The following is a 26935-nucleotide window of genomic DNA, read 5'->3' on the forward strand; positions in this document are numbered from 1 at the left end:
ATCCAATGAAATGTGTCAATCACAACTAATTTGTCACTACCATTAGTGGCTTCTCATCTCTCCCCTACTCCATTGCTTCGCGATGGTTCTAAAAAGTCGAAGGAGCGCTCAGCCGGCTCACTCCGTAGTGGTGCTCATTAATTCAAGACTTGCGGATATTTGTTATGCCAGGCAATGATGCACATTATGGTAGCAATAAGAAAGACAAACGAACAGAACCTGACAGGCTGCTGCACCGGGCTTCAACTTCGCAAGTCTCGTCATCATTCTCGACACAACCTCAGGTTGTTCGCCTCGACTAGCTCGAGCCCTCGTACCGTCCTTCGAGTCCACCGGAACACAGCCAGGAGATAGCACATCTCCAAAGACCGGAGACAATATGCAGGGGCGTGGTGCACCAGCCGACCGTCCGAAGTACGTCATGACATCGACAAGGTCGTCGTCTTATCTTATGAAGTTCAAAACCACCAACCTCCACTTCAGCGGGGAAGCTGCCAAAAACGCGACTTACAGCTTGGTGGCATGCGCTACAACGGTTTTGACAACGGACGGAGATCATAGTTACTGATAGATGCCTGAAGAATGGTGTCTGCATGTTGGTCCCTTCCTATACGGCTTAAAAAATGTTAGGTTTCAAATCAGTTTACTAGTTATGTCAGATGCCAATGATATCAGATAGCTACCAGATACCTGATCAAAATTTTATGCTCTTTCATTGTGAAAAGTGACCTTTTTCTCTATCAGTATATGTGCAAAGAGATGAATATATAGTCATATATGTATACGTATATACATAGATAGATACATAACTAAGTATATGTGTGTGTGTGCACTTAATTCGTTCCTCTAGACTCCTCTCGTGAAGCATGGTGATGTTCGATTCATATTCGCACCTGATTCGAGGCATTTCAACGAAAAGCTTAGCTTCTCCCACAAAAGGTCAGTTTTATTATTAACGGCATGAAAAGTGAGCGACTGCTCTCTACAGACCATTTGTTGCGTAACATGTAAGCAGAACATGATAAAGGGGCGCGTTGTACAACATGTTGAGCAAAACTACGTGGTCTCTAGCTAGCCCAAGATTATTTCCATCTGATTATTAAATCAGCTAATCAACTGTCATTCGGTCTCATCTTTTCAGCATAGTTATACTTAGTGCTAAGTGTTAAAAAAGCCGCTCCTCATATGACAGAATAAGGGCAAAAAGCTCCTTTCTCCCTGCTCTGCGGTGAACAGTTCATTTCGCGCTTGCGTGTGTGTTTATTCGGCTGTTCTATTAACGACACATTTTCACGTGAAGCCATACTTATGTGAGGAAGGGAAATGCGAGACAAATAACGAATTGATGGTGTAGCTGAAACAGAACCAATGATGCGCAGGATGCTACCGTTGTTTGATCTATCGATTTTATGTTACGCCTACGTATTGTTGTCGTAGTGCTTGGTGCACATTGGAAGTCAGCGAAATCAGAAGTTAACCAATTCATTGATCTCACGATCAATATTTCAAGAACAATGCTTGCCTTTCCGTGCCGGCTTTTAAGCCTTGAAGAAGCTACAAAAGATCTCATTTGCCGTTTGTATCCTATGAGCAAGGGCTTATCGGTATCCTTCACAGTCCGCTCATCACTTGTCCCTCTTGCGGATGATGTGAACGCCGCTCTCTGGTGGTGATTGACCTCACATTGGCGCCGGTCGAGCGGCCTCCTCGCTGCTACGTACCAGGGACGACACCGTGGTGGTGGTGGCGGCGGTAGTGGTGGTCGTTGTAGTGGTGGTGGTGCTCCTGCTGGCCTCAATAGCTCGCACCGTCATCTGGTAGTTGGAGAGCGTGATCAAGCCCAGGCTGAGCAGCACAAGCAGAGACAGACCCAGAGCCACGAGGTGGGGGTAGGCCATCTTAGCGGCGGGGCCACCACGAGGTCAGCAGCGGGTCACCACTCTCTCAGCACGTCGGTCTGAGTCCGCCTGGCTCCGTGGAAGGCTGTCAGCAGGTCACCTCAGGTCACTGGCGTAAGATAGCTCAGGTCACTTGCGTAAGTTAGCTCAGGTCACTGGCGTAAGTTAGCTCAGGCCGCTGGCGTAAGTTAGCTCAGGTCACTGGCGTAAGTTAGCTCAGGTCGCTGACGTAAGTCAGCTCAGATCACTGGCGTAAGTTAGCTCAGGTCACTGGCGTAAGTTAGCTCAGGTCACTGGCATAAGTTAGCTCAGGTCACTGGAGCAGGTCCCCCAGCTCAGCCACTAGGCCTCCGAGCAGCGCTGGTGGTGCCGGCCGCCGAGTCCGAGCCCTGCTGGGTGGCGTCACCCGACGCTCCGACCTGTCGGACCTCGCGCGAAGGCTCCCGCCCCTGGCGGTGTACGCAGCGGTCCCTCGTGGGGTGTCGGGTACCCCTGCGGCTGCCAACGGCGGCTGGGCGGCGGGCCTCTCTCTGGAACCGAGAGCCGGTGACACAGCGCGCTGGCCAGCTCCTGTCCAGAGAGAAGGCACTCGCGCTGACCTGCACAGACAGCGGACGCTGGAGGCCAGTGGGAGAGGCCTGCGCCACCCCGGTGCCAGCTCACAACTGCGGCCAGTGCACGCCTCCCTCGCAGCGCACAGGCGCGCGCGCCGCCCGCGTCGCTCGCGCTTCGCATCGCAAAAAGCGCGGGAAGTGGGCAACGCAGGCGCGAATTCGGCTGACGCAGAAATCAGTTTTAATTTCCTCCTGTTGTTCTGTAAGCAAACAACCATTCTCCTTTCACAGCCCTTGGCCCAGATGCGTCTGCCTGAATAATTGTTTTCCTTTCCATGGACTTGCCTTCTTTCCTTTTGCTATCTTTATGCCTCCTCAGTTTTCTTCGGAAGCTTGTTTTTCGTCCAGAATAGGGCTCTCTTACATAATTTTACGACCCGTTATATGTATGTCTTGTTTCCAGAAAACATGCCTCACAGAATCAGACTGGTTGGGTTTTTGGCGCGTTTGCAGGTGGATGCAGTACGCCAGCCTTTGACATTTTTGCTCAACATATATCGTGCCTCCAGACATATATATCACGCATATATCCATGGCTAATGCTAGTGGTTTAACAAGGGAAAACAGCAGCGATACTGTCCAATGCGCAGTGAGAGTTTCGGTTCACCGCACTGCAGCACTTAAGTAACGGTCGTGCAGCAATCTCGCATGTCTCATAAAACATCCATTCTTTTATAGATGATATCATTGATTTCGAATAGTAAGTTCAATCTAAAGCTGCCGAAAGAATATTTTGATGCCTTACATGCGCCAAACGCCAACTGCACCGAGATGAAGCCAAAACTATCTGATGACATTAAATCGTTATGGGGCCTCGTAACTGGCAACACAACTATGAAACGTGCAGCAGGAGATGATGAAATCATCTACGTGCGGGGCAAAACTAATTTTACGGATGTCCATTCATTTAAAACCGCTAGACGACGTGCCTGTCATGCGGTACATCCCCCGAGTTCTCCAAAGCTAACGTCTAAAAACTATACAGTTTTTGCTTTGCGCCCACCAAGAGCAGTTGTGTTTCCAGTTAATCATAAAATAAGCTGGCGCTTTTCCTTCCGGCCATTTTAGTCTGACGGTGTCGCAGACGGTATTCTCATGCCACGCAACGCCATGTCACGGCTGGGTTGCGCCAGTATTTTCTGGCTCTGGGCGCGCAGATCCGGGAAGTACCTGTAAATGTTAAGCGATGACATTAAACCTCACATTATGAGAGCCTTTCTTCTCTTTCTCACGCACTTTCTCCCATCTTTTCTTATTACCTTACCTTACCTTGTCACTGTACAGCAATGGGCTTTGCGTCACATATTTCGTCCACAGCTAGCTCCAGCTCTCTGCGGAACGCGAAGGGGTTCACCGAACAGAGAATGCTTCTATCGGTGTTTTTCATTAGCATTATGATGACTATCATTATCACAAAAGGGACCAGCGGTGGGTGGAGAGAAATGAGGTACCGGTTCCTCGGTGAAGGAAGAAATACTTGGAAGGCATGCAACCAGAGAAGAGAGGAGAATATGCTCAGGTGGATTGAAGGCGAAGTGGGGTGTCTGGAGGGTGGATCGTGCAGCTGAAGGGAGGGAAGTGTGTGTAAGAGTAGCAAAATGCCGGGCAGGTTTGGCTTAAGGCCGGGCAAGTGTGGCAGAAGGTCAGACAAGTGTGGCCCTTTCCGGTCGGCCGTGAAAGCTTAAGATTGGATCTGTCAGGGCTCAAGACGATACCTCCCTGACGGTAGGACGTCCCTTTCCGGCCCCGACATGGCCCCTGCCACTACGCCTTCTCCGGTACTACCGTAAGCGAAGTATTTCCGCTTTTCCGAGAGCCCCATCTATGCCGCCTGAAATCATGAAAGGAGGTGATGTAGGTGTCACCCCAACGGAAAAGATGGGGGATACAGTTTGCATTCATTGCTGTTCCCCACAGATTCGTCGCCACTACTTCCTCAGTCCACGCCACGCGCATGCCACCCCTCACGTGGATGGCTAAGTCGTTGGGCCAGCCCCGTTCAGTTGTGCGTTGGCCCGCATTGCGTTGCGTTGCGTTGGTGCGTTCACATGTGGCCCGAGCGTTGCTGTTCGGTCCAACCGACGAGCCACATGGGGCCACAGCAGGGCCGCAGCAATACGCTGACTGGGAGGATGATGTCTAATTTAGTTCACTTTACTCTCTCGTTGAAACATGAGATTCTATTCGTTGCGAACTTGCTGGTTTAGTTGGACTTGGGTTCTATGGGCCAAGAAAGAATGAAAAGAAAATTCGTCGTTATTTTTCCTGCGGCGAAAAAGTTGTGTATTGTGCTTGGTTTAAAACATCGTGAGCTGCCAGTACGCAGATGCAAAACGCCACTTCTACAAATTTAGTAGAAGAAATTAAACCTAGGCGAATTTGGCGTGCCGCTATCGCTAAGCGCGCCACGATTTTTCGCGTGAGAAAATCGTGAATGTGTTGTAACGTAACTGGAGGTTGGCCTGTTGTGTGTATGAGTGTGTGTGTGTCATTACGGAAAGGGGCGTTACCGACCCTGTCTCTGTGGCGTGAGAACAGTTTGTGGATTCAGAGTGTGATACAGTTTCTGGTCGGTTCTTACCATTTTCATGATCATGTTTTCAGGGGTAATATATTTCCACCCAAGCACGTTGCAACCTCATTAGTGCCGATGGGTTCTCAAAAGATTGAAGGCTGCAAATGCACTTTTAGATTGCTTGTTCGCATTCAACATCTATTGCCAGATGTTCCAGTCAGGGCTTACATCGGCTTATTTGCTCCATCCAATGTCTTACATCATGTGCCAGACTGCTTTACCCTGTTTGTGATGATTCCATTTACATTGTGAAATGTTTGCTGACAGCTACAAAAATGACACAGCAAGATAAATTAGTTTGAGTGTTGATTTCAATAGTCACTGAATAGCCTTATTTTTAAATGCTCAAAGCGGGTAGTTCTTGCAACATGGTACAGTCAAGAAGAGATGTCCGCATTCTGTTGCTTGGTGAACCTGGTGTTGGAAGACATCCTTGATCTTGTCTCTAGTAAGTACTTTTGCTGGTTATCATGCTAGTATGGTTTGGTGTCCTTTGGTTTCATAGCATTCTCAGCTGGTTGAAATCTGACTTCCATGGGTTCCTCAAACCATTATGTGAAGAGTTGCAGAAAAGGTTTGGTTGGTTGTTTTGCCTGCTCAGTAGCATTATTATTGTTGCCAGTTTGCAGTGGTTATTTGTACATCTTGGTACAACTTATGTGGCTGGTGTAAGTAATTGATTTAAGGGAAATTTGGATTTAAAGAAACTTAGAAAAAGCCATTTGGTGCTGCCTGTAAAGTTGGCCTTTTGGCAAACACAGTTGATCGTATTTACTCTTCACTGAGACCAGGTAATGCATCTAAGTTGTGATAATGGTGTTAATGAAAAGGATTTCACATTGCTATTGCATGCTTTCTATTTTGTCCAGGTGAGTGAAGAATTCCCAGAAGAAGTGCCAGCAAAATCTGAAGAAATTACTATACCTGCTGATGTCACTCCTGAGAAAGTGCCAACACATATTGTGGACTACTCCTGTAAGCTTGCTGGTGAATTTCTTGTTTTTCTGGATAGTATCATCACTTAACTTTGTTTGTTTGCTAAGCTGCATTGTCATCATTTGTATGATATGTTGCAGTTTATTTCACCACCTTTACTGGTTTTAGGAATAAGTTTTGCAACACATAAGACCTTGGGAGAGTTGCATGGCCCTCCCGGTGTAGGTGTACTTTCCTACCCAATGTTGGAAAAAATCATTGCACACCATTTGTCATGTTTAAGGCGGCACATATCGTAAATAATCTCAAACAGGTAGAATCATGCTCCTACCTTCAAATTTCAATAACTAAGATGGCGAGCTCCCGAGCGCCGCGCGCACAGCACCGCCTGGGCTCCCCAGCACCGTTTCTGCGTTGCCGTTACGTAAATACAATATTTCTGCTTGCCAAGAACTATACAAAATGTACGGGACCAAGGTAAACCATTCGTCGTGTTTAAGGCAGATCATGTCGTAAACAATTTCAAAGCAGGTAGAATCATGCTCCTACCCTCGAATTTTAATAAATACGGTAGCGAGCTCCCGAGCGCCACACGTACTGCACCGCACCGCCTCGGCTCCCAAGCGCCGTTTCTGCGTTGTTGCGAACCTAACCTGACCTAACCTAACCTAACCTAACCTAACCTAACTGAGAATAGACCAGAACCTAAGCTAAGCTAAGCTAAGCTAAGCTAAGCTAACCTGACCTGACCTGACCTGACCTGACCTGACCTGACCTGACCTGACCCAACCCACCAAACTGAACATAACATAACATAACTAACATAACATAGCATAACATAACCTAACCTAATGTAACCTAACCTAACCTAACCTAACCAACCTAACCTAACCTAACCTAACCAACCTAACCTAACCAAACCTAACCTAACCTAACCTAACCTAACCTGACCTAGCCTAACCTAACCTAACGTAACCTAACCTAACCTATCCCAATCTCCCCACCCTATATCCCCTGCAACCCAGCATCCCATTGGCATCCATTTTCCATGCCATATATATAGGTGCTGTATAGTGAGCTTTTATTTAGCCGCCCGTCCCGTAGGCGTCGAGGATCAAATTTCATGGATTCTTGTTACCTTGGCCCGGTACATTTTTATGGTTCTTGATGCTGCTTGATGCGCAGTAATGTGACCGCGCGCAGTAATAGCGCCGGTGTCGCGGCTGCTGTGCGTGTGCGGCACTCGGGAGCTCGCCATCGTAATTATAAAAAAAAAATTGAAGGTAAGAGCATGAATCTACCTGTTTTGTGATTATTTACTATATGTCCTGCCTTAAACATGACAAATGGTGTACAATTATTTTTTCTAATGTTAGGTAGTAAAGTACACCCTGACCTTGTACACAACAAAGTAAATGCTGAAAATTTGACCTGACCACATTAATGTAGGCACTATGGGCCAAGTTGTTTTTGAAGTCATTTGTTGAGGCATTTGGCATTTGGCATCTTAGCATGCTAGAATAGTAAGTGCTAAAATCTTAACAAGTGTTGATACATGAAGGTCTAGAACATGTCTTCTTAGCATGATGCATCACTAAATTTGATCATGAAAACTGACATTCTGATATTGGCACCCTCATATTGCAAAATTACTCTGCTCTTTAGCCATATGAAGGTATGGCTTTAGCACTGCAGGAGAAAATCATGGTGATATGTGGTATTGGATTACAGAAAAAACAATGCTCAGATGATATATGATATAGATCAGACAAAGTTTTGGCAGCAGTGACCCACCCCATGACCAGCTCTGACTGGTGGCATGTGCTGACTGTCCTGTGTGTGGCAGCACTGGAGCAGACAGAGGAGCAGCTGCTGGCGGAGCTGCTGCGGGCGCATGTCATCTGTGTCATCTACGCCGTCGACGATGAGGACACCCTTGACAAGGTGTGACAAGCACCACATGGTGCTGTTCGCGACCGGCAAATGAGGGCAGTTTTCCATGAGTGGAAAAGCTGAGCTGCCAGCCAACGGGTAGCCCACTGCATGGCTGTGCAACCGATGTGTTCAAGGGAGGTCGATGCTACCTGAGAGTTATGGTCATACCCCGCAAGGGCCGGACAACCGTGTGCCGGCAGCTGGCGGACATTGCCGTGACGACCCGCGTCCCAGGCAGCGGCGGACTGGACCGCCGCTGGTGCGCCAGACGTCTGCCCGACCTCAGCTGACGTCCGCGTCCCAGGCAGCGGCGGACTGGACCGCCGCTGGTGCGCCAGACGTCTGCCCGACCTCAGCTGACGTCCGCGTCCCAGGCAGCGGCGGACTGGACCGCCGCTGGTGCGCCAGACGTCTGCCCGACCTCAGCTGACGTCCGCGTCCCAGGCAGCGGCAGACTGGACCGCCGCTTGGTGCGCCAGACGTCTGCCCGACCTGAGCTGACGTCCGCGTCCCAGGCAGCGGCAGACTGGACCGCCGCTGGTGCGCCAGACGTCTGCCCGACCTGAGCTGACGTCCGCGTCCCAGGCAGCGGCGGACTGGACCGCCGCTGGTGCGCCAGACGTCTGCCCGACCTGAGCTGACGTCCGCGTCCCAGGCAGCGGCAGACTGGACCGCCGCTGGTGCGCCAGACGTCTGCCCGACCTGAGCTGACGTCCGCGTCCCAGGCAGCGGCAGACTGGACCGCCGCTGGTGCGCCAGACGTCTGCCCGACCTGAGCTGATGTTGTTGTCCTCAGGTGACAGACTTCTGGCTGCCGCTGGTGCGCCAGACATCTGCCCGACCTGAGCTGATGTTGTTGTCCTCAGGTGACAGACTTCTGGCTGCCGCTGGTGCGCCAGACATCTGCCCGACCTGAGCTGATGTTGTTGTCCTCAGGTGACAGACTTCTGGCTGCCGCTGGTGCGCCAGACATCTGCCCGACCTGAGCTGATGTTGTTGTCCTCAGGTGACAGACTACTGGCTGCCGCTGGTGCGCCAGACATCTGCCCGACCTGAGCTGATGTTGTTGTCCTCAGGTGACAGACTACTGGCTGCCGCTGGTGCGCCAGACACTCGGGGAGGGCCACTCCACGCCAGTGATCCTGGTCGGAAACAAGGTAGGTGCTGCCGCGCTGCGCACGCGTAATGTGCGTGCTGGCGTTGGCCTCCACAATGTGGCGTTTCGCCTGTCCACTGGGGTGTCTAAGAGCTTTTCGCTTTTGGTGAAATTGTCGGGTCCCTGAAGTGCGGAACATAATTATTTCCCTTTCAATTCCTTCTTTTCAGCATCTCCCAGCGTTTAATGCCGGGATTTCATATGGCAGAGCCCAGTATTGCAGCTTGACAACGCTGGTCTCTGTTGCCATATTGGGGTCATAGGTTAAAACTAGTTAAAACTGGCGTGATCTGGCCGAAGCTCGGAGGCCATGACATCCATTTGTTTGCTAAATATGTTACATTGCAGCCACATGATTCTTGATGAAAGGAACAGCAATGGTACTGTGATATAACTGCAACCGCATACCCAAAATGTGGGATATATTTGCGACAGGATATGCATAAAATATTGCCCAAATCGGTACCCTACCCAATAACAAAATGGAAACAGACCACGTAGAAGCAGTTCAATAACAATTCAGTCATCAACACGACTTGATCGCAGTGGCGATTACCTCGCGGGGCGGCCGGAGCCTGGCCGCGGCGGCACACAGGAGGCGAAAGGAACTGCTGCACCAGAGACGGGATCGCTTTACCAGTGACGGGCAAACGCCTCGGCAAGTGGCCAAATACGCAGAGGCTAAGAGCTGTTAAAGCAGTCGATTCTGATGCAAGGAAGTTCGTCAAGGGTAATAATTTGTACAAGCCAAGGCAGGTCAGATAGTGCGCTCCTGTTTGACGCTCGTGAGAACATCCAGTTCCTGTGGAACCCTCAACGGTGCGCAAAAAAAAGAACTGGTTAGTTCCACCGCGTCATATTGCGACACTTGGGGCCGTAATCGCCGACTGTCAGCACCTTTAGCTCCCACGTGGGGAGCCCGGTTCAAATCCCGGCTGACCCATGGCCCCTGAGCGCTAATATGGTCACTGCTGTCGCTGGCGTTCCCTAAAGGGCGTGTGAAGATGTGCGTTGCGTTTCTTTAAAAAGTGGGAGAAAGTTTGAAAATTTAGACAAAAACCCTGCCGATGACCCGGTCTTGCGTACATGACCGTCACATGTGCCTCGCGTCACCTGCTTCTTGAAATGTAAGCATCTAAAGCTACGATTGCGCGTGACAGATGGCTAAAGGCTGTAAGCGATGATGGCGCGAAATAAGAGGGGGGGGGGGGGGGGGAATGTTTAAACATTTCTATTCGAATAGTGACATCTGTTTCCGTATGCTTGACGTGCTCTGACGTCATTTGTTGGAAGTGGTTGCGCTCATCTAGCTGTTAAGCTGTTGTTCACCGATAGAAAACTGAACATTTTGATGGAGTTGGTTTCCGGAATCCGAGTTCAAGTTAACCACTGCTTGTGATGTAAATATCCCACCATCCGATCGAGAAGTTTCCGATTCAACGGATAGTTTTTGTATCGAAAGTTTAAACCACTACAGTGCCTGCCACGGTCCGCCCGCCCTCTGACCCCGCTTGACCTAGTGTGGCCGCGAGCCACCCCAGCCAGGGGCAAACAGCGGGCGCCGAAGCGGCCCGAATCCGCCCACCCCGCCACCGGTAGGCTGGGAGGCCGGCGCTCTGGCCGATTCAGCTACGGGTACGGATCTGGGTGTGACTGCATCTTCGTCAAACTCCGGACGCAGTGGCGCTGACTGCAAGCCACCTTCCAGAGTCGGGCCGGCCACCTCCGTGTGCGCAGCGCGTCATCTCTGACCCCCTCCCTCCGCCCGTGCCGCAGGTGGACCTGGTGGAGTACAGCACGCTGGAGGCGGTCATCCCCATCATGAATGAGTTCGCGGAGATCGAGACCTGTGTGGAGGTGAGGCGCTGCCCTCTGTCGGCGACCCCTGACAGCTGGTGACGGCTGGGTTGCCCTCCATCGGTCACCCCTGACAGCTAGTAACAGCTGAGGTGCCCTCTGTCGGTGACCCTTGACAGCTGGTGACGACTGGGGTGCCCTCCATCGGTCATCCCTGATAGCTAGTGACAGCTCGGTTGCCATCTGTTGGTGACCCCTGGCAGCTGGTGACGGCTGGACTGCCCTCTGTCGGTGACCCCTGACAGCTGGTGACGTTGGACTGCCCTCTGTTGGTGACCCCTGACAGCTGGTGTCGGCTGCGGTGGCTGAGCTACGCCGGGTGCCGGGCGCAGCTGCCGGTCGGGTTGTGTTGCCGGCTGACTGCTGAGAGGTAATATCTCAGAGGTCGTGAGTGCGGGAGTTGTTGCCGTGCTCACCGGGATGGAGCATCCATTTCATCATCCCGGATTGGCTTGACTAAAGGTACGAGTGCGTCTTTCGAGTACCATTTGAGATGTCACCATTTCAAGTACGTCGGTTGTCACCGTCGTAGATTTCATGAGTGGACAAACGGATCTTTCTCGAAGGAACACGATTCGGTTGTGAACTTTCGCTGCAATTGAATCATACGGCACGCCACACATTCTCCCATACTTTCCGACCATTCACCACTTCCGACGCTAAGCAGTGGACACGCTGTGGACACGCAGTGGAAATTTTGTGTTCTGGAAGGACTGAAGGACAACTTCACGCTTGAAGTGAAGAGGACGAGAGTTTTCCTGATGATCCGCTGTGGCACCAGCGATGGGTCCGAAATGTGTTTCCACTGGCTGCTGACACCAACTGTCGGGATATAACGTCTGTCGTTCTGTGTTGCCGTACGGTGTTGTGCGCATGCGATGCCATCGGGTGGCCCCGCCTGCGTGTGTGGTGCGTGACGCGTCGCCACGCATGTGGTGATGCGTGGCGCGTCATGGAAACACGTAGTGGTAATTGTAAAGGGGTATAACTGTGCCTCACCCCTTCGGGAGGGTCGTGGACACCAGGCCCACCTCCCAGTTGCCGGTCCGCGCTAACTTGAGGCCGGCTGGCTTTCAGTGCTCGGCGCGCACCCTGAAGAACATCTCGGAGATGTTCTACTACGCCCAGAAGGCCATTCTACACCCCACCGCGCCGCTGTTCAACACGGCGGAACGTAACGTGAGTCCGCGCCCCGCGGCGGCGTCACGGGACGTCACACTTCTGCGGGTGATGGCGAGGGGTCGGGCCCAGGGCGGCCTGGTGTAGTCAGCATGGTGTTTGGGCTGGTTTCATGAGACGAAGATTTGAAATGGTACGGTATGAGCATCCGCACGGTCAATTACTCGGCATCGCCGATGTGCCCCGCTGAAGAATGACGTATATAAATAGCCTGGGAAACTAACCGTTATGTGTTTCCTATGGTGGTGTTTCCTGACACCCCAGCGCGTGGGTTTAAAGTTTCCTTTTAGCATACTAGGCCCAGCAATCGTTAGGCATATCGATTTCTTAATATTAGTGTTTACTCGCATCCTGAGGTGGGGTAGCTGCTCTGGAGCTTGCAGTACGTCAGCCTGTGCGGCTAATGCGAAGTTGTCGATAGACCGGCAGTGCCGCCGGTCACCAGCTCCACACGGGCATCTGCCGGATGAGAGGGAAGAGACAGCCACGATATTCATACGAAAGCTGGGACTGGACGGGCCAACCCCGCCCCTCCAGAACGATGCCCCGTGCCCAGTCCCGGCCCGCGCCGCCCGCCGCGCGGGCCGGGTGCGCCCCTGTGTCCCTGTGCCAGTCTGTGTGGCGCCCGCCCGCCCGCCGTGCAGACCGGGTGCGCCCCTGAGTCCCCGTGCCGGTCTGTGTGGCACCCTCTGACCGCTGCTCCCTGGCCGGCAGCTGACGGAGGGCTGCAAGGCGGCCCTGGGACGCATCTTCAAGGTGAGCACCGCCGCGCCAGGCGCTGGGGCCGAATGGAGCCGTGGTCCGGGCGTGGTCGGTGGGTCGGTCCCAGCCGCTGGGACCGGCTGGGACCGGGGTCTCCGGACGCGGTCGTTCCTCCGCGCCAGACACTGGGGCTGGGGGACCGATTGGTACTGGGTTCCGGGCGTGGTCGGTCCGCCGCGCCAGACACTGGGGCTGGGGGACCGATTGGTACTGGGTTCCGGGCGTGGTCGGTCCTCCGCGCCAGACACGGGCTGGGGGACCGATTGGTACTGGGTTCCGGGCGTGGTCGGTCCTCCGCGCCAGACGCTGGGGCTGGGGGACCGATTGGTACCGGGTTCCGGGCGGGGTCGGTCCGCCGCGCCAGACACTGGGGCTGGGGGACCGATTGGTACCGGGTTCCGGGCGTGGTCGGTCCTCCGCGCCAGACACTGGGGCTGGGGGACCGATTGGTACTGGGTTCCGGGCGTGGTCGGTCCGCCGCGCCAGACACTGGGGCTGGGGGACCGATTGGTACCGGGTTCCGGGCGTGGTCGGTCCTCCGCGCCAGACACTGGGGCTGGGGGACCGATTGGTACCGGGTTCCGGGCGTGGCCGGTCCGCCGCGCCAGACACGGGCTGGGGGACCGATTGGTACTGGGCTCCGGGCGTGGTCGGTCCGCCCGCTCACGCGTGCGGTCGCATCGTCCGCCTGCTGGCGTGTTCAGGGTAATGACAAGGACTGAAGGTGCCACTCGCTGGAGTGGATGGCTCGTCGTTTCCCCAGTCTGGGCTCCCGTTGTTGCAGGTTTTCCACCGTGGCGCCCTAGTGTGAACGCTGGACACTGTCGCGTAACGGATGAGGCGACTGCGGTCAGTGTGCACAAAGGGCCTGCTCTCACATAGCCTGGCGATGCTTTGTGCCGTCCCGACCCGCCCCGACCTGACCTGGCCTGACCCGATCTGACCTGACCTGACCTGACCTGACCTGACCTGACCCCAGATCTGCGACATGGACAACGACGGCCTGCTTAGCGACGACGAGCTGAACACGTTCCAGCGGCGCTGCTTCAACGCGCCGCTGCAGGCGCAGGGCCTGGAGGACGTCAAGGCAATCGTTGTCAGCAACGTGCGCGACGGCGTGGTGGACGACTCGCTCACGCTGGACGGTAGGTCAGGGAGAGGAGAGAGTGAAGAAAGAGAAGAGAAGGGATGAGAGTATGAGTGGTGAGGGTGGGGTAGGGTTGAGTGTGATGGAAGGGTAGAATGGGGAGTTAAGCGCGGGGAGGGTGGGAGTGGGCAAACTTGGGCTTGAGAGGTGAGAGTGGAGGGGACATGGCAGTTGGAAAGGGATGAAGCATGCCTCTACCATTTTTGGCGGTGGGCCCATACAGAGACACTTAGAGTCCTGAAGTTCTTACAAAAAAAAAAACGGCGCCGTGACAAGCGGCGACGCATGGTTGGGTGAAGAGACTGAGTGGCGACACTAGCGGTCGATCGAATGGCAGAGACAGCGCAGGCGTGGGGGACTGACTGGCAACGCTAGCGGTTGGTGGAATGGCAGAGGCGACGCAGGAGTGGGGTACTGACTGGCGACACTAGCGGTTGGTGGAGCGGCGGAGGCGGCGCAGGCGTGGGGGACTGACTGGCAACGCTAGCGGTTGGTAGAGCGGCAGAGGCGGCGCAGGCGTGGGGACTGACTGACAACGCTAGCGGTTGGTGGAGCGGCTGAGGCGACGCAGGCGTGGGAGACTGACTGGCAACACTAGCGGTTGGTGGAGCGTCAGAGGCGGCGCAGGCGTGGGGGACTGACTGACAACGCTAGCGGTTGGTGGAATGGCTGAGGCGACGCAGGCGTGGGGGACTAACTGGCGACACTAGCGGTTGGTGGAGCGGCAGAGGCGGCGCAGGCTTGGGGGACTGACTAACAACGCTAGCGGTTGGTGGAGCGGCAGAGACAGCACCTGCCAGCGCAGGCGTCACTGGCAGCGACGACGGCAGTACCGGCCAGAAGATGACAGGAATGCCGTCGGTGGCTCCTGCAACCCTCGTTAGGGGCGCCAAATGACCGCTGCAGTCGGCGCGCCCAAAAGCCCCAATAAACAACAACCAACAGTCGTGTTATGCTTTGAACCCAGAGCCGATGACACGTCTACGCCATGCTGGGCGCGTGGCCATGAAGTACCCGCTGCAGCTGCGTTATACAGCAGCAGTACACTGACGTGACTGTGGGCAGTTCGGCGTCTGGGTACGCCTCGCGTGACGGGGCGGCTGGCGGGGCGACGGCGGGGCTCGTCGGGCCGGGCGCGGCCGGCCGCCGGTCCCGGCTGGGCTGAGCGCGGGAACGCGGATGACAGCAGACAACAGACGACACTGCAGGGGAGCATCACCGGCAGCAGACAACAGACGACACTGCAGGGGAGCATCACCGGCAGCAGACGACAGACGACACTGCAGGGGAGCATCACCGGCAGCAGACGACAGACGACACCGCAGGGGAGCATCACCGTCAGCAGACAACAGACGACACTGCAGGGGAGCATCACCGGCAGCACACAACAGACGACACTGCAGGGGAGCATCACCGGCAGCAGACAACAGACGACACTGCAGGGGAGCATCTCCGGCAGCAGACGACAGACGACAGCGCCGGAGACATCGGCGACAGCAGACGGTGCAGTAATTGATAGACTTCCGTGAAATGAACGCGCGGCAAGGTGAACGTACCCGGACAGATGCTACAAAGGGTGAGAGTAGGGAATTGACAGCAGTGAGGTTGAGAGGAATGAGGGTGTGGTAGACGGTGATGGCGTATGAGAGGCAGGGGAAGGAAGCCAGGGTGCAGGAGTGGCCAGGATGGGGAGGAGATACGCGGCGCTGGAGGGAGGGGGTCGATCGTAGTAAAAGCTCGTAGGGCGTAAATATCCCCAAAGTGGTGGGGAATTGTAGCTGGTTAACAGGTGCTAATTAAAATGTGTGGTGGATTGTGCTTGGGTGAGTTTGGTTGATGGCTGTTCATGACGCGACGCTAGTGGATTCGTACGGTCTTTTTGTGAGGATGACGTTCATCATTTGTGTTTGTCGACGTGGCGGGGAGTGGCCGCTTGAAAGAAGACTACGGTCAGTAGCAACAGAGGACAGTATGGGCGACCACTGATGAGATAGGAGGGAGCCCTTTGGGCGCTAGGTGGTCTGATTCTGCGGAACTGCGGAACGGAACTGCGGAGCGGCGCGCGGCGGCCTCCAGCGGCCGCCCCTCGGGTTCGTGCCGCTCACGTGCGCGCTCCGCCCGTCCGGCAGGGTTCCTCTTCCTGCACTGTCTGTTCATCCAGCGCGGCCGGCATGAGACCACCTGGACCGTGCTGAGGAAGTTCGGCTACGGTGACGATCTGACGCTCACCAAGGAGTACCTCTTCCCACCGTGAGTGGCAGACTGCCTGGAGGCGGCGGCCGACGCCTGTCCACCGTCCGCAGGTTACCCGGTACCGCGTGTTCGTGACGTCCCTTCTGCCCGGTCAGGCGGGAGCTCGGTGTCGTGCAGACCCGATGTTTCGCTCCGTTCAGCATACGCGACGAGTAGGGATGTCCGACCCTGAACGTGGGACGCCGGGACTATGTACCGAACGCGCCGCTCCGACAAGCCAGCATTCCGACATTCCGACACTTCCAACACGCCAACATTCCGACATACCGACATTCCGACATGCTAACGTTCCGACATGCTCGCACTCCGACATGTCAACATTCCGACATGCCAACTTTCCGACATTCTGACACTACTGGCATCCGTCGCCCACCTTTGCTGTTCCAGACACCAGACACAGACACCAGACACTCCACACACAGATCTTCGTCAGTTCCATACCCGTCCCATCCCTTAAGACAGGCTGTTCTATCGTGGCGCTCCCCATCCATTAACCCTGACCTCCTCATCTGACGTGTCTGTCATCACCACTATCTCCGTTCCGTCGCTGCGCCATCTCCATCTACCAGCCGACATTGGTTCCCCATTGGCCTGAAGGGTCGCCTCATTGATGCCGGGTTCGGGGCATCTCCCGCGTGCACTCGTGACAGATCACGCTACTCCTCGAGCTTCCCCGTCCCTCATGACCAGCTGAGTTCGTGTGGTCGAGCTTCACGGCCGTCCCCAATCGTGACCTCGTCGTGCTGCGGGGCGTTTCGACCGGCCCTAGGGCTCGCCACCGGGCACGCGATGTAACGCGCCGGCGCTCTTCCAGCCTGCGGATCCCGCCGGGCTGCTCGACGGAGCTCACGCACAAGGGCTACCAGTTCCTGCAGGTCAGTCGTGCCGCAGGTCTCTCCAAGAGCTGCGTGTGCAGGGCGCCGGCCGACTGGTACGCTGTCCCGGAATTCAGTGCCGCCTCACCACCAGTGGCGACTCCGGAGCCTGTCATGTGGCGCCGGCCGAGCGCGCGACACGGGAGTGCCGCGCCGCGCTGGCGGACCTGGGAGTGGTGTGCACGTGACGTCTGGCCGATGTCTAGTGTGATGCGCTGACGTGTCTGGGCCCATGTCGACCGCAGACGCTGTTTGAGAAGTACGACGTGGACAAGGACGGCTGCCTGGACCCGGAGGAGCTGATTCAGCTCTTCTCCACCTGCCCCTACATACCCTGGGGCAAGCAGGTACGACCGCCGCCACCCGGAGCCCCTACATACCCTGGGGCAAGCAGGTACGACCGCCGCCACCCGGAGCCCCTACATACCCTGGGGCAAGCAGGTACGACCGCCGCCACCCGGAGCCCCTACATACCCTGGGGGCAAGCAGGTACGGCCGCCGCCATCCGGAGCCCCTACATACCCCGGGGGCAAGCAGGTACGACCGCCGCTGCCCGGAGCCCCTACATACCCCGGGGGCAAGCAGGTACGACCGCCGCTGCCCGGAGCCCCTACATACCCTGGAGCAGGGAGGTACGACCGCCGCTGCCCGGAGCCCCTACATACCCCAGGGGCAAGCAGGTGCGACCGCCGCTGCCCGGAGCCCCTACATACCCCGGGGGCAAGCAGGTACGACCGACGTCGCCCGCACGGGCAGGGGCAGACGCGCGTCACGTGCAGAGGCGCACCGCAGCCTATAGAGCCGCCTGGCCTCGCGGCCTGACTCCGCAGCATAGAGTCCATTGGATCACACGGGCATTTCGGCACATTCGCCTAACCTGAGCATTTGACTGCCATGTGCCCTGCTCGGCGCTTGACGGATGTAGGCCCGCCCTGCACGTGCACGGCCTTGCGCTCGGTCCATCGGTGGCCGAGGTAAGCGCACATGCGTTCATTCCTCTCCTTACGGTCGTCTGTGACGCGTCGCTCTCCGTCGTCCCCGGCGGGGAGGGCGGCGACGCTAACCAGTCTGCGGTGGCGGGTGCGGCGGTCGCGCCCGAATGGTGGCGGTCCGGCGTGTGCCCCGTCCCCGGTGGCGGCGGCCCGGAGGTGCTCTCGACCTGCGCTGTGCCTCAGGATCCACGGCTTGTCGGCTGCGCCCCATTCCCACGCTTTTAGATCTGTTAGCAGTCTGTTGCTATCTGCACACGTTCTCACAACAGGTGCGGCAGCCGTCACTACAGTCGGCTGTGTTCTCCTCGCTGGCTGCCTGACGTCAGGCGGCACGACTGCGGCATGTGCTGCCATCTCTCGGCGCCGCCCGCAGGTCTGGCCGACCGCCGCCGCCGCCGCTGACCGCCGTCCGTCGCCGCCAGGTGTACAACACGGTGCCGACCGACCAGCGAGGCTACCTCACGCTGCAGGGGTACCTCTCGCAGTGGACGCTGTGGACGCTGCTGGGCGCCGGCCGCACGCTCGAGTTCCTCGGCCACCTCGGCTACAGCTACGTGATGGAGGACCTGCAGTCGGCCGCCATCCACGGTACGGCCGAGCCGGCGCCGTCGCGCCCTGACCCAGCGGCCATCGCACTCTGGCCCGGGGTCACTGCGCCCTGACCTGGGACCGTCGCGCCCTGACCCAGCGGCCATCGCACTCTGGCCCGGGGTCACTGCGCCCTGACCCGGGACCGTCGCGCCCTGACCCAGCGGCCATCGCACTCTGGCCCGGGGTCACTGCGCCCTGACCTGGGACCGTCGCGCCCTGACCCAGCGGCCATCGCACTCTGGCCCGGGGTCACTGCGCCCTGACCTGAGGCCGCCGCGCTCTGACTCGGGGTCACTGCGCTCTGACTCGGGGTCACTGCGCTCTGACCCGGGACCGCCGCGCTCTGATCTGGGGTCACTGCGCTCTGACCCGGGTCCGTCGCGCTCTGACCCGTGGCCGCCACGTTCTGACTCGGGGTCGCCGTGTTCTGGCCTGGGGCCGCCGCGCTCTGACCCGGGACCGCCGTGCTCTGACTCGGGGTCGCCGCGCTCTGACCGTGGTCGCCGCGCTCTGACCCGGGGTCACTGTTTCAGTCTAAGAGTCGCCAACCTTAACGAAGGGTCACTCTGCTTTGATAGGAAGTTGCGTTACCATGACCTGGGGTACGGTGTCGATGTGGGACGATGTCACTGTGCAGTGACCTTGTTCACCACCCCCTGGTCAAGGGTCATCGCTCTGACTCAAGGTCACGGAGCTCTGACCTAGTATCAGGGTAGAAAATGTCGGGTATTGTCGAAATTGCACCATTGCTAGTGTTTTGCATTTTAACATACCTGAAGTGAAACGGGCTGGAGTAGCTTTGTGTAGTATCGTCTATCCCTGCACGTGGGTCGCGCACGCTCTGTTCAACATCGCACTTAGTCCCGTTGTTCTCCAGCCCCCCCCCCCCATTTTCGCCAACTTCACTCAGCCTCATAAGTGCCACTTTGCACCCGTGAGTCCTTGCGTGAAGTTCCCTTACAGTCGCTTCATGTCACTGCCAGCTGCGGGACGACGTGCTAGTTCCTAACGCGCTCACTAGATGTCACTGTGCGGCAGTGACCCGGGAGAAGCGGTTGGATCTGCAGAAGAAGCAGACCTCTCGCACGGCCTACCAGTGTCACGTGATTGGCCCCAAGGGTGCCGGCAAGACCACCTTCTGCCAGGGTCTGCTGAATCGGAACGTCGAGGTCAGCCATGGGGGACGGGTTCGGTGGGGGAGGGGCCGGCTGGAGCTCCCTGTTAATATCACCCAGAAACGCCTGTAGTATCGTCTATCCCTATATAGGAGAAGTGTTGGTAAATGGTCTTTTGGCGCGCGGCCGCCCTAAATTTGGCTCATCACTATGATAGTGTTGTGCAGAAAAAGCTGCCGAAAAGATTTAGGAGCTACTCACTGGCTGCTGATGTGTTTTGCGAACACATTACCGCGGCATTGGAAGCGTTCAGTTCTCAGTGTCGGACCGTGCACTGTTGTGCCCTCTCCACACGCGCCGTCAGGCGAGACCACCCCCGCCAACTAAGCGGTCACTGGCCGCCACCAGACGGTGGAGACGCTGCTGGAGTCGGACCTCTCGAAGCAGACCGTCAGCCCGGTGCAGGTGTACGGCCAGGAGCGGTACCTGCTGCTGCGCGACATCGACGTGCACACCATCACCGACACCCTGCTGCCGTCCGAGGCCCAGTGCGACGTCGTCTGCCTCGTCTACGACGCCTCCGACCCGCACAGCTTCGAGTACATCGGCGGCATCTACCTGGTGAGCGAGAGGGCCTCGGGCTGGGTCCTGGGCGCGCGAGATGCTGCGTGTGGCGTTCGGCGGCGTGAGAGGTGGCTGGGCATGCGCTGTGCCGTGGCGAGCGGCGACGAGATACCGGCGGCGTTTGTCGTACCTCGTGGTAATTAGTTGCCATTTCATCAAACTGCACCACTTCCTGTGCCAAAACGCCGGCGCCGTGTCTAGTGGTGGGCACCACACACTCGACAATTGCGGCCGTCCGCAGAAGTACTTCGCCGAGACGCCGGTGCCGTGTCTAGTGGTGGGCACCACTCACTCGACAATTGCTGCCGTCCGCAGTAATACTTTGTCGAGACGCCAACACCGTGCCTGTAGTGACGGGCACCACTCACTCGCCACTCGCTGCGGTCCGCAGAAGTACTTCGCCGAGACGCCGGTGCCGTGTCTAGTGGTGGGCAACAAGTCTGACCGCGGCGAGGTGCGCCAGCAGTACATCACGCAGCCGGGCGAGTTCTGCCGGCGCCACCGGCTGCCGCCGCCTCAGAGCGTCACGTGCACCGGCGCCGTGCGGCGGGACGTCTACCTCAAGCTGGCCACCATGGCCGCCTACCCGTGAGTAGGCGCGCCGACCTGCCCCCGCGCCGTCCCCAGCCGGCTGGCCAAACGCCGGCCTCTCGCTGTGCTCGCACACGGCAAAAGGCGCACTGTGCACTGAAAAGACTAGGGGATGCGTTTTCGACACTGGTGTCGAAGCATTGCCCGCATGATTTGTGAGAATGTTGACTTACGGGTGGTGGCTGGTGGTTGCGGCATGCCTGTCGCTGCTGGTTTGCGTGGAGCACGAGCGGGAAGAGCAACAGTAATCTCGGGGGCGGTGTGGGGTCGCTAGAGCGGTGCTGGTTCAGCCGCCTCTCAGGGCCTGCGGGAGTGTGAGTGACATGAGGGGCAGCGTGGCGTCGCTAAAGCGGTGGCAGGGTAAGCCCCCCTCTGGATGACGAGGGTGTGTGATCTCTCCGGGTGGGAGCCTGTGGCGTGTGAACCACCCACACCTCTGTCCCGCAGCGTGCCTGTGGCCAAGTGTGGCGTGCGTCCCTGGCGCGGTACGGATGATTGCGTTGCGTGATGGCGGGTGGTGAAGCTCTGCCCTGCTGTGAGCGTAGCTCAGATGCCGCCGGCCTGGGGCCTGCCTCTCCTGCTGTCCCCTCGGCAGCCGTATGCGTGATGGCGGGTGGTGAAGCTCCGCCCTGCTGTGAGCGTGGCTCGGATGCCGCCGGCCTGGGGCCTGCCTCTCCTGCTGCCCCCTCGGCAGCCGTATGCGTGATGGCGGGTGGTGCAGCTCCGCCCTGCTGTGAGCGTGGCTCGGATGCCGCCGGCCTGGGGCCTGCCTCTCCTGCCCCCTCGGCAGCTGTATGTGCCACCTGCCCTCAGCTGGGCGGCAGCTTCACTGGCTGGCCGCGTCGGCGCCAGTGTCGCGCGGGCTGCAGCTCTCGTCTGCTTTCGTCTGCTGTGGGGCGGGTGTCGTCCGCCCGTCCGGTCCGCCGCCGCGTCCGTCGCTGTATCTACCTCCTACGGAGAGGGGCGCGCGTGCCCGCGCGGGAGACCCAGTGACGTAACGCTCGGAGCATAGGCGGCGCAAGCGGAGATCGGTCGCCTCCTCTGCTGTGGTGGTCCAGGTCCTGCCGATCTGTTCCTGGACCCGGCCTTCTTTCCAATGACAATGATGACACTGTAGCCATGGTGACAATAACGTATCTTATGTTTGCTGGAAAGTACAAGAAAACATGCAAATAATTAATTGTAAGCATTGTTCACGGCACCCTGAAATTCAGTTCTTTTCATTGTCTGTGGTGTCATGATCGTAGAAAAAGGCGAAAAAGTCAACTTGTGGATCTAGTTATTGACTTCAAGAGCTACACCCCTTCCATGTCGCTGTCCGGCCGTGCCGGTGGTCCGTTGTCGCCTGCCTCGCCACCTCTGGCCGAAAGGCGGCGCCTCCGCCAGTCTGAGCCCAGGCATGAGCGTCACCTGGGGCCGGCCGGGGCGCCGTTTGTTGGGCCTGGCGCGTGGGGGTGGCGTGGCGTGCACTGCTTCGGCCAGGGCGCCGTGTCTTGGGTCTGGCGGGGGGGGGGGGGGGGAGGGGGGGAGGGAGAGGCGTGTACTGCTTCGGCCGGGGTGCCGTGTGTTGGGTCTGGCGGGGGGGGGGGGGGGGGGGAGGGAGAGGCGTGCACTGCTTCGGCCGGGGCGCCATTTGTTGGGCCTGGCGCGTGGGGGTGGTGTGGCGTGCACCGCTTCGGCTGGGGCGCCGTTTGTTGGGCCTGGCGCGTGGGTATGTGTGACGTGTACTGCTTCGGCCGGGGCGCCGTGTGTTGGGTCTGGCGGGGGGAGGGGGAGGTGTGTACTGCTTCGGCCGGGGCGCCATTTGTTGGGCCTGTCGCGTGGGCCTGTGTGGCGTATGCGGTGTCGCTGTGCCATCCGTCCATCTCGGACCGCGGCGGTCAGACCGCGGCTGTCCCGGAGCCGGACCTGGCCTGGGGTGTTCCGCTGCAGAGCCTGGCGCTGGGTCACGCCCGCCGCCACCGCCGCCGCCGCTGCAGCCCAGCCTGACCCGCCTGCCCCCACAATGGTGCTGGTGTCCGCGCTGTGGTGCTGTACCGTCGCCTGAGCTGTGCGGCGGGGCGCGTCCGACCCTGCGCCGGGCCAGCCGAGCGTCCGGCGGCCGGGTACTAACCTCCTCTGGTCCTCTCCCTCGCCTCCTGGGCACCGCAGGCGGTTCTTGCCCGCGTGGATGCTCTTCTCGCGGAGCGGAAGGTCAGTTGTCGGGCGTTCTGGCCACTTCTGCACTTACGTCATACTGTTCCGTTCGCATGTTTCTCTCTCTCTTCTTTCTCTGCTGCTTATTTTACCTGCCGTGGTCGCTCGTTGCCCTGTTCGGCAGTTGCTTGGCGTCTTTTCTCCCGCTTATTATATGCCACTTCACTTCACGTCTCTCGGTGTCCTGGCTCCCTCCTGTTTTTCCTTTTCCATTAATGCTTGCCTACATGCCCACCTGCATGTGGCGCAGCCCTTGGCGCAATTGCGCTCTGCTGTTCGACCGTTGGATTCCTTTGCTCCTTGGATCCCCAGCCCGCCACCTACCGTCGGTTCTGTGATTCATATGTGACCGCTGTTTTTTCTTCTTTTGCTGGGCCAAATCAATGCCATCCGCCTGGCGGGACTTTGCTAGATAACTGGTTTGTAACTCGTATAGTCGGCGATACCAAATACGTACCTGTCGGTGGCAGGCAGATTCCCGGTGCTCGCAGGAGCGCCCCTGTGTTCGGTGCTCACGGGCGTGCTCCTGTGCTCGGTGCTCACGGGAGCGCCTCCGTGCTCGGTGCTCACGGGAGCGCTCCTGCCTTCGGTGCTCACGTGATCGCTCCTGTGTTCGGTGCTCGCGGAAGCGCTCCTGTGTTCGGTGTTCACGGGGCGCTCCTGTGTTCGGTGTTCACGGGGGTGCTCCTGTGCTTGGTGCTCGCTGAAGCCCTCCTGTGCTCGGTGCTCGCGGGAGTGCTCCTGTGTTCGGTGCTCACGTGAGCGCTCCTGTGTTCGGTGTTCACGGGGGCGCTGCTGTGTTGGGTGTTCACGGGCGCGCTCCTGTGTTCGGCACTCATGGGCGCGTTCCTGTGCTCGGTGCTCACGGGAGCGCTCCTGTGTTCGGTGTTCACGGGAGCGCTCCTGTGTTCGGTGCTCGCGGGAGCGCTCCTGTGTTCGGTGCTCGCGGGAGCGCTCCTGTGTTCGACTCTGACCGGACCCCTCGTTTCTCTGTATTGTTTCGCTCTGCTTGCAACGGCTGCGAATTAAATGAGTTGGCTGGTTCGCCTCTTCGCAATATTTATAGTGCCTGACTGCCTTTTAGGAATGATTGCTGTCTAGGTCCAATAAGATGGCTTATGGAATATTTCCGTGGTACTGCATGATTGACTTTCAGTAAAAAATTACATGTATTCACTGGTACAGCCCAATCGAGGTCAACGATTGTGGCTTTAACCGTACCATGCGCCTTTCTTGGTAAGCATGTTCAGTTCAATACAGTATCAGATGATACGTCATTTGCCAGGTAGTATTGGTTTGTGATCACGTGACATGCACGTGTCTGGATGCGCGCAGTCCGGTGCAGGTGGCCAGTCATTGCACCGAAAGTCGCAGCATTGCTGCATTAAGTAACATATTGCGAGACATCGCCTTTGAATCAAACTTCCAATAAATATCATCTCGTATCTGATCTCGTACGGGAGTGGGTGTTGTGCTGTGGGGGCGGTATTTAGCTTCCATCATGCTCGTGACGTGGCACAAAGCCTTGAACCGATCTACCGCGCTGCCGCCGCCCGACGGCTGACCCCCGCCGCTCCCCTTGCAGGCACCTGCGCAGCCTGGGGCTGCTTCCTCGCGACAACGGCGGCTGGCTGAAGCTCGGCGTCGGATTGGCCGCCGTGGCGTGCGCCGGCTTCGTGTTGGTCCGCTACGCGCGCCACCTGCACCAATGACGGGCGGCTACTGCTAGTGGCGTCCGTGTAGCGTAGGGCGGCCGTGCGCGGCCGAGTCGAGCCCGTGAGGCGCCGAGTGTCTGGTGGTGTGTGAGCAGCCTGGCCTGGGCCGGCTGCGGGCCGGCCAGCCGGCACAGAGCCGCCGGGCGGGCGAGGGTCCCGGCCGGACCGGCGACGCGCAGACGGTCGGCCGCCGCAGGAGGGCCCGCTGGCGCGCAGCTGCCCCCTGCAGGGTGTAAGGGTCGCTTGGGGAGCGGGGAATGGCAGAATTGTCCGGCATGCAGCTAGGGGGACGTTGCGAGACCTCCGCCCTCTAGCTCGCGATGAACTGCCGCGAGAAGGTGTCCTGGTACGTCACTCCGAACAATTACAGTGAGGAGCGCTACCGCAGAGTTGTGGTTGGAGCACGTAGGACGGAGACCGCAGAGAGCAGAGTCCCGCCATGACTCCGCCGTCACGCGGCAGAGTCCCGCCATGACTCCGCCGTCACGCGGCAGAGTCCCGCCATGACTCCGCCGTCACGCGGCAGAGTCCCGCCATGACGAATCTCGAGAAAAAACGCGGGAAGAAATGGCGGGGGTTGTATCACGCACGCGGCATGCTATCGCTTCGAGCTTGTTCCACGACTCCCGAGACCAGACCAGACCAGGCTAGACCAAACCAGACCAGACCAAACCGTGTTTAGGTATGCTGTGCGGTAATACAGACACGCACCCTCTCCTCTCCCCGCCGCGCGTGTCGTTGCGATGTCATAGTGACGTCACTTGTAGATCCGCGGGATGCGGCTGTCGCTCCGGTCGTGGCGGCGGCTCAGTGTGGTGTCGAGTGACGTCATCGGACGCGCTCCGTGCTGCCACCGCAGCCCGGTGCAGTGGCGTCGTGGTTCACGTTCCGTGACGTCTAGGTCCGCACCGCGCGGCCAGTGGCGTGCGGTTATGAGCGCCGCGTAGCTCCGGTCTCGCGCCACGCTGGGAGTGGGTCGGTGCGGGACGAACACGCCTCCTTTGTGGTAGCTGGCTGTCAGAGAGAGCTAGCCGGTCCATAGGAAGACCTGGGGAGGAGGCATGCGGAACGAACGCCCCTGCAGTTCGGAAGGAGGGGGGAGGGGGAGGGGGTCGCGGGCTTGTAGTTTGTGGCAAGGCGCGAGACAAGTGATCGAGACAGAATGTGTGTGGTCACGGCTTGAACTCAGACGGGGGAGCTGGACGCGGGCGGCGGTCCGGCAGACACTACCGTAGCGACTTGTGCGCGTCACTGTGACCCTCCTTGACGTCACTGGGATCTGTTGCGCGGCAAGACTGGGCTGTTTTCCGGTACTGGATTATGTGTGTGGGGCTGCCGAAGTGCGGGACGTGGCGCAGGACTGACGGCCGTGATGTACACCACATGTTCCGCGACGGCGTTACCGGAAGCGGTGGCCTCACTTCAACATGTCCCATGTTCGAACGTATGTCGGCGACGTCTCAAAAGTCTGCCTGGGTGCTGTGACTGCGTCGGCAGCCGTGGTCTTGGCGATATTTTCTGGCCGGGGTACTCCCTGACGTCACTGGTGAGTATGGTGACCTCACGGGAGTGCTTTGTATGTCGCCTGCGGCCTCATGCAAAAATAGTCGTATCCGAACCCCCCCCCCCTGACTCGTGTTGTAGGGTGGCGTGTCGCGCACGGGACGTAAATGCGTGCCCACGCGGCCCCAGCGCCGGCTGACCTCTGCCTGCGCCCTGCAGCCCTACCGTACTCGGGATGAGGTCATAGCGAGAGAATGTGAAAACGGCTTCCCGCCCCGGCATTAGCTGTACATTTGCTCTCTGGCTTGTACTTAGGTGTGGCTGACGTGATTTCGAAGACGTGGACTTTCGCTTAGCGGACGCCAGCGGGCTCTAGTGTTATTTTGTCCACCTGAGCTAGGAATATAAAGTACAAATGCTA

General features: G+C 58.0%; 2 protein-coding genes across 2 annotated transcripts in view; one reads left to right on the plus strand and one right to left on the minus strand.

Moving 5' to 3' along the window:
• LOC119091019 (cell wall integrity and stress response component 4-like) overlaps positions 1–1898 on the minus strand; it is a 13664-nt gene extending 11766 nt beyond the window's left edge. The window contains exon 1 of the mRNA XM_037213740.1: positions 1722–1898. Coding sequence (XP_037069635.1) covers positions 1722–1898 — 177 coding nt within the window. The remainder of the gene's footprint in view (positions 1–1721) is intronic.
• A 3059-nt stretch (positions 1899–4957) lies between these two features.
• On the plus strand, positions 4958–26935 carry LOC119090961 (mitochondrial Rho GTPase 1-A-like). Its single transcript, XM_037213687.1, is given in 19 exon segments — positions 4958–5040; positions 5355–5510; positions 5513–5535; positions 5957–6062; positions 7870–7967; positions 9035–9115; positions 10891–10971; positions 12049–12150; positions 12865–12906; positions 13892–14057; positions 16189–16309; positions 17127–17187; positions 17433–17534; positions 18602–18767; positions 19809–19939; positions 20294–20506; positions 20901–21097; positions 23252–23293; positions 24882–26935. Coding segments are annotated over 18 exon segments (1941 nt in total). The 5' UTR covers positions 4958–5040; positions 5355–5428; the 3' UTR covers positions 25009–26935.

Source organism: Pollicipes pollicipes, unplaced genomic scaffold (genome assembly GCF_011947565.3).
Source record: "Pollicipes pollicipes isolate AB1234 unplaced genomic scaffold, Ppol_2.1 Scaffold_3216;HRSCAF=3773_pilon_pilon_pilon, whole genome shotgun sequence".
Lineage (NCBI taxonomy): Eukaryota > Metazoa > Arthropoda > Thecostraca > Pollicipedomorpha > Pollicipedidae > Pollicipes > Pollicipes pollicipes.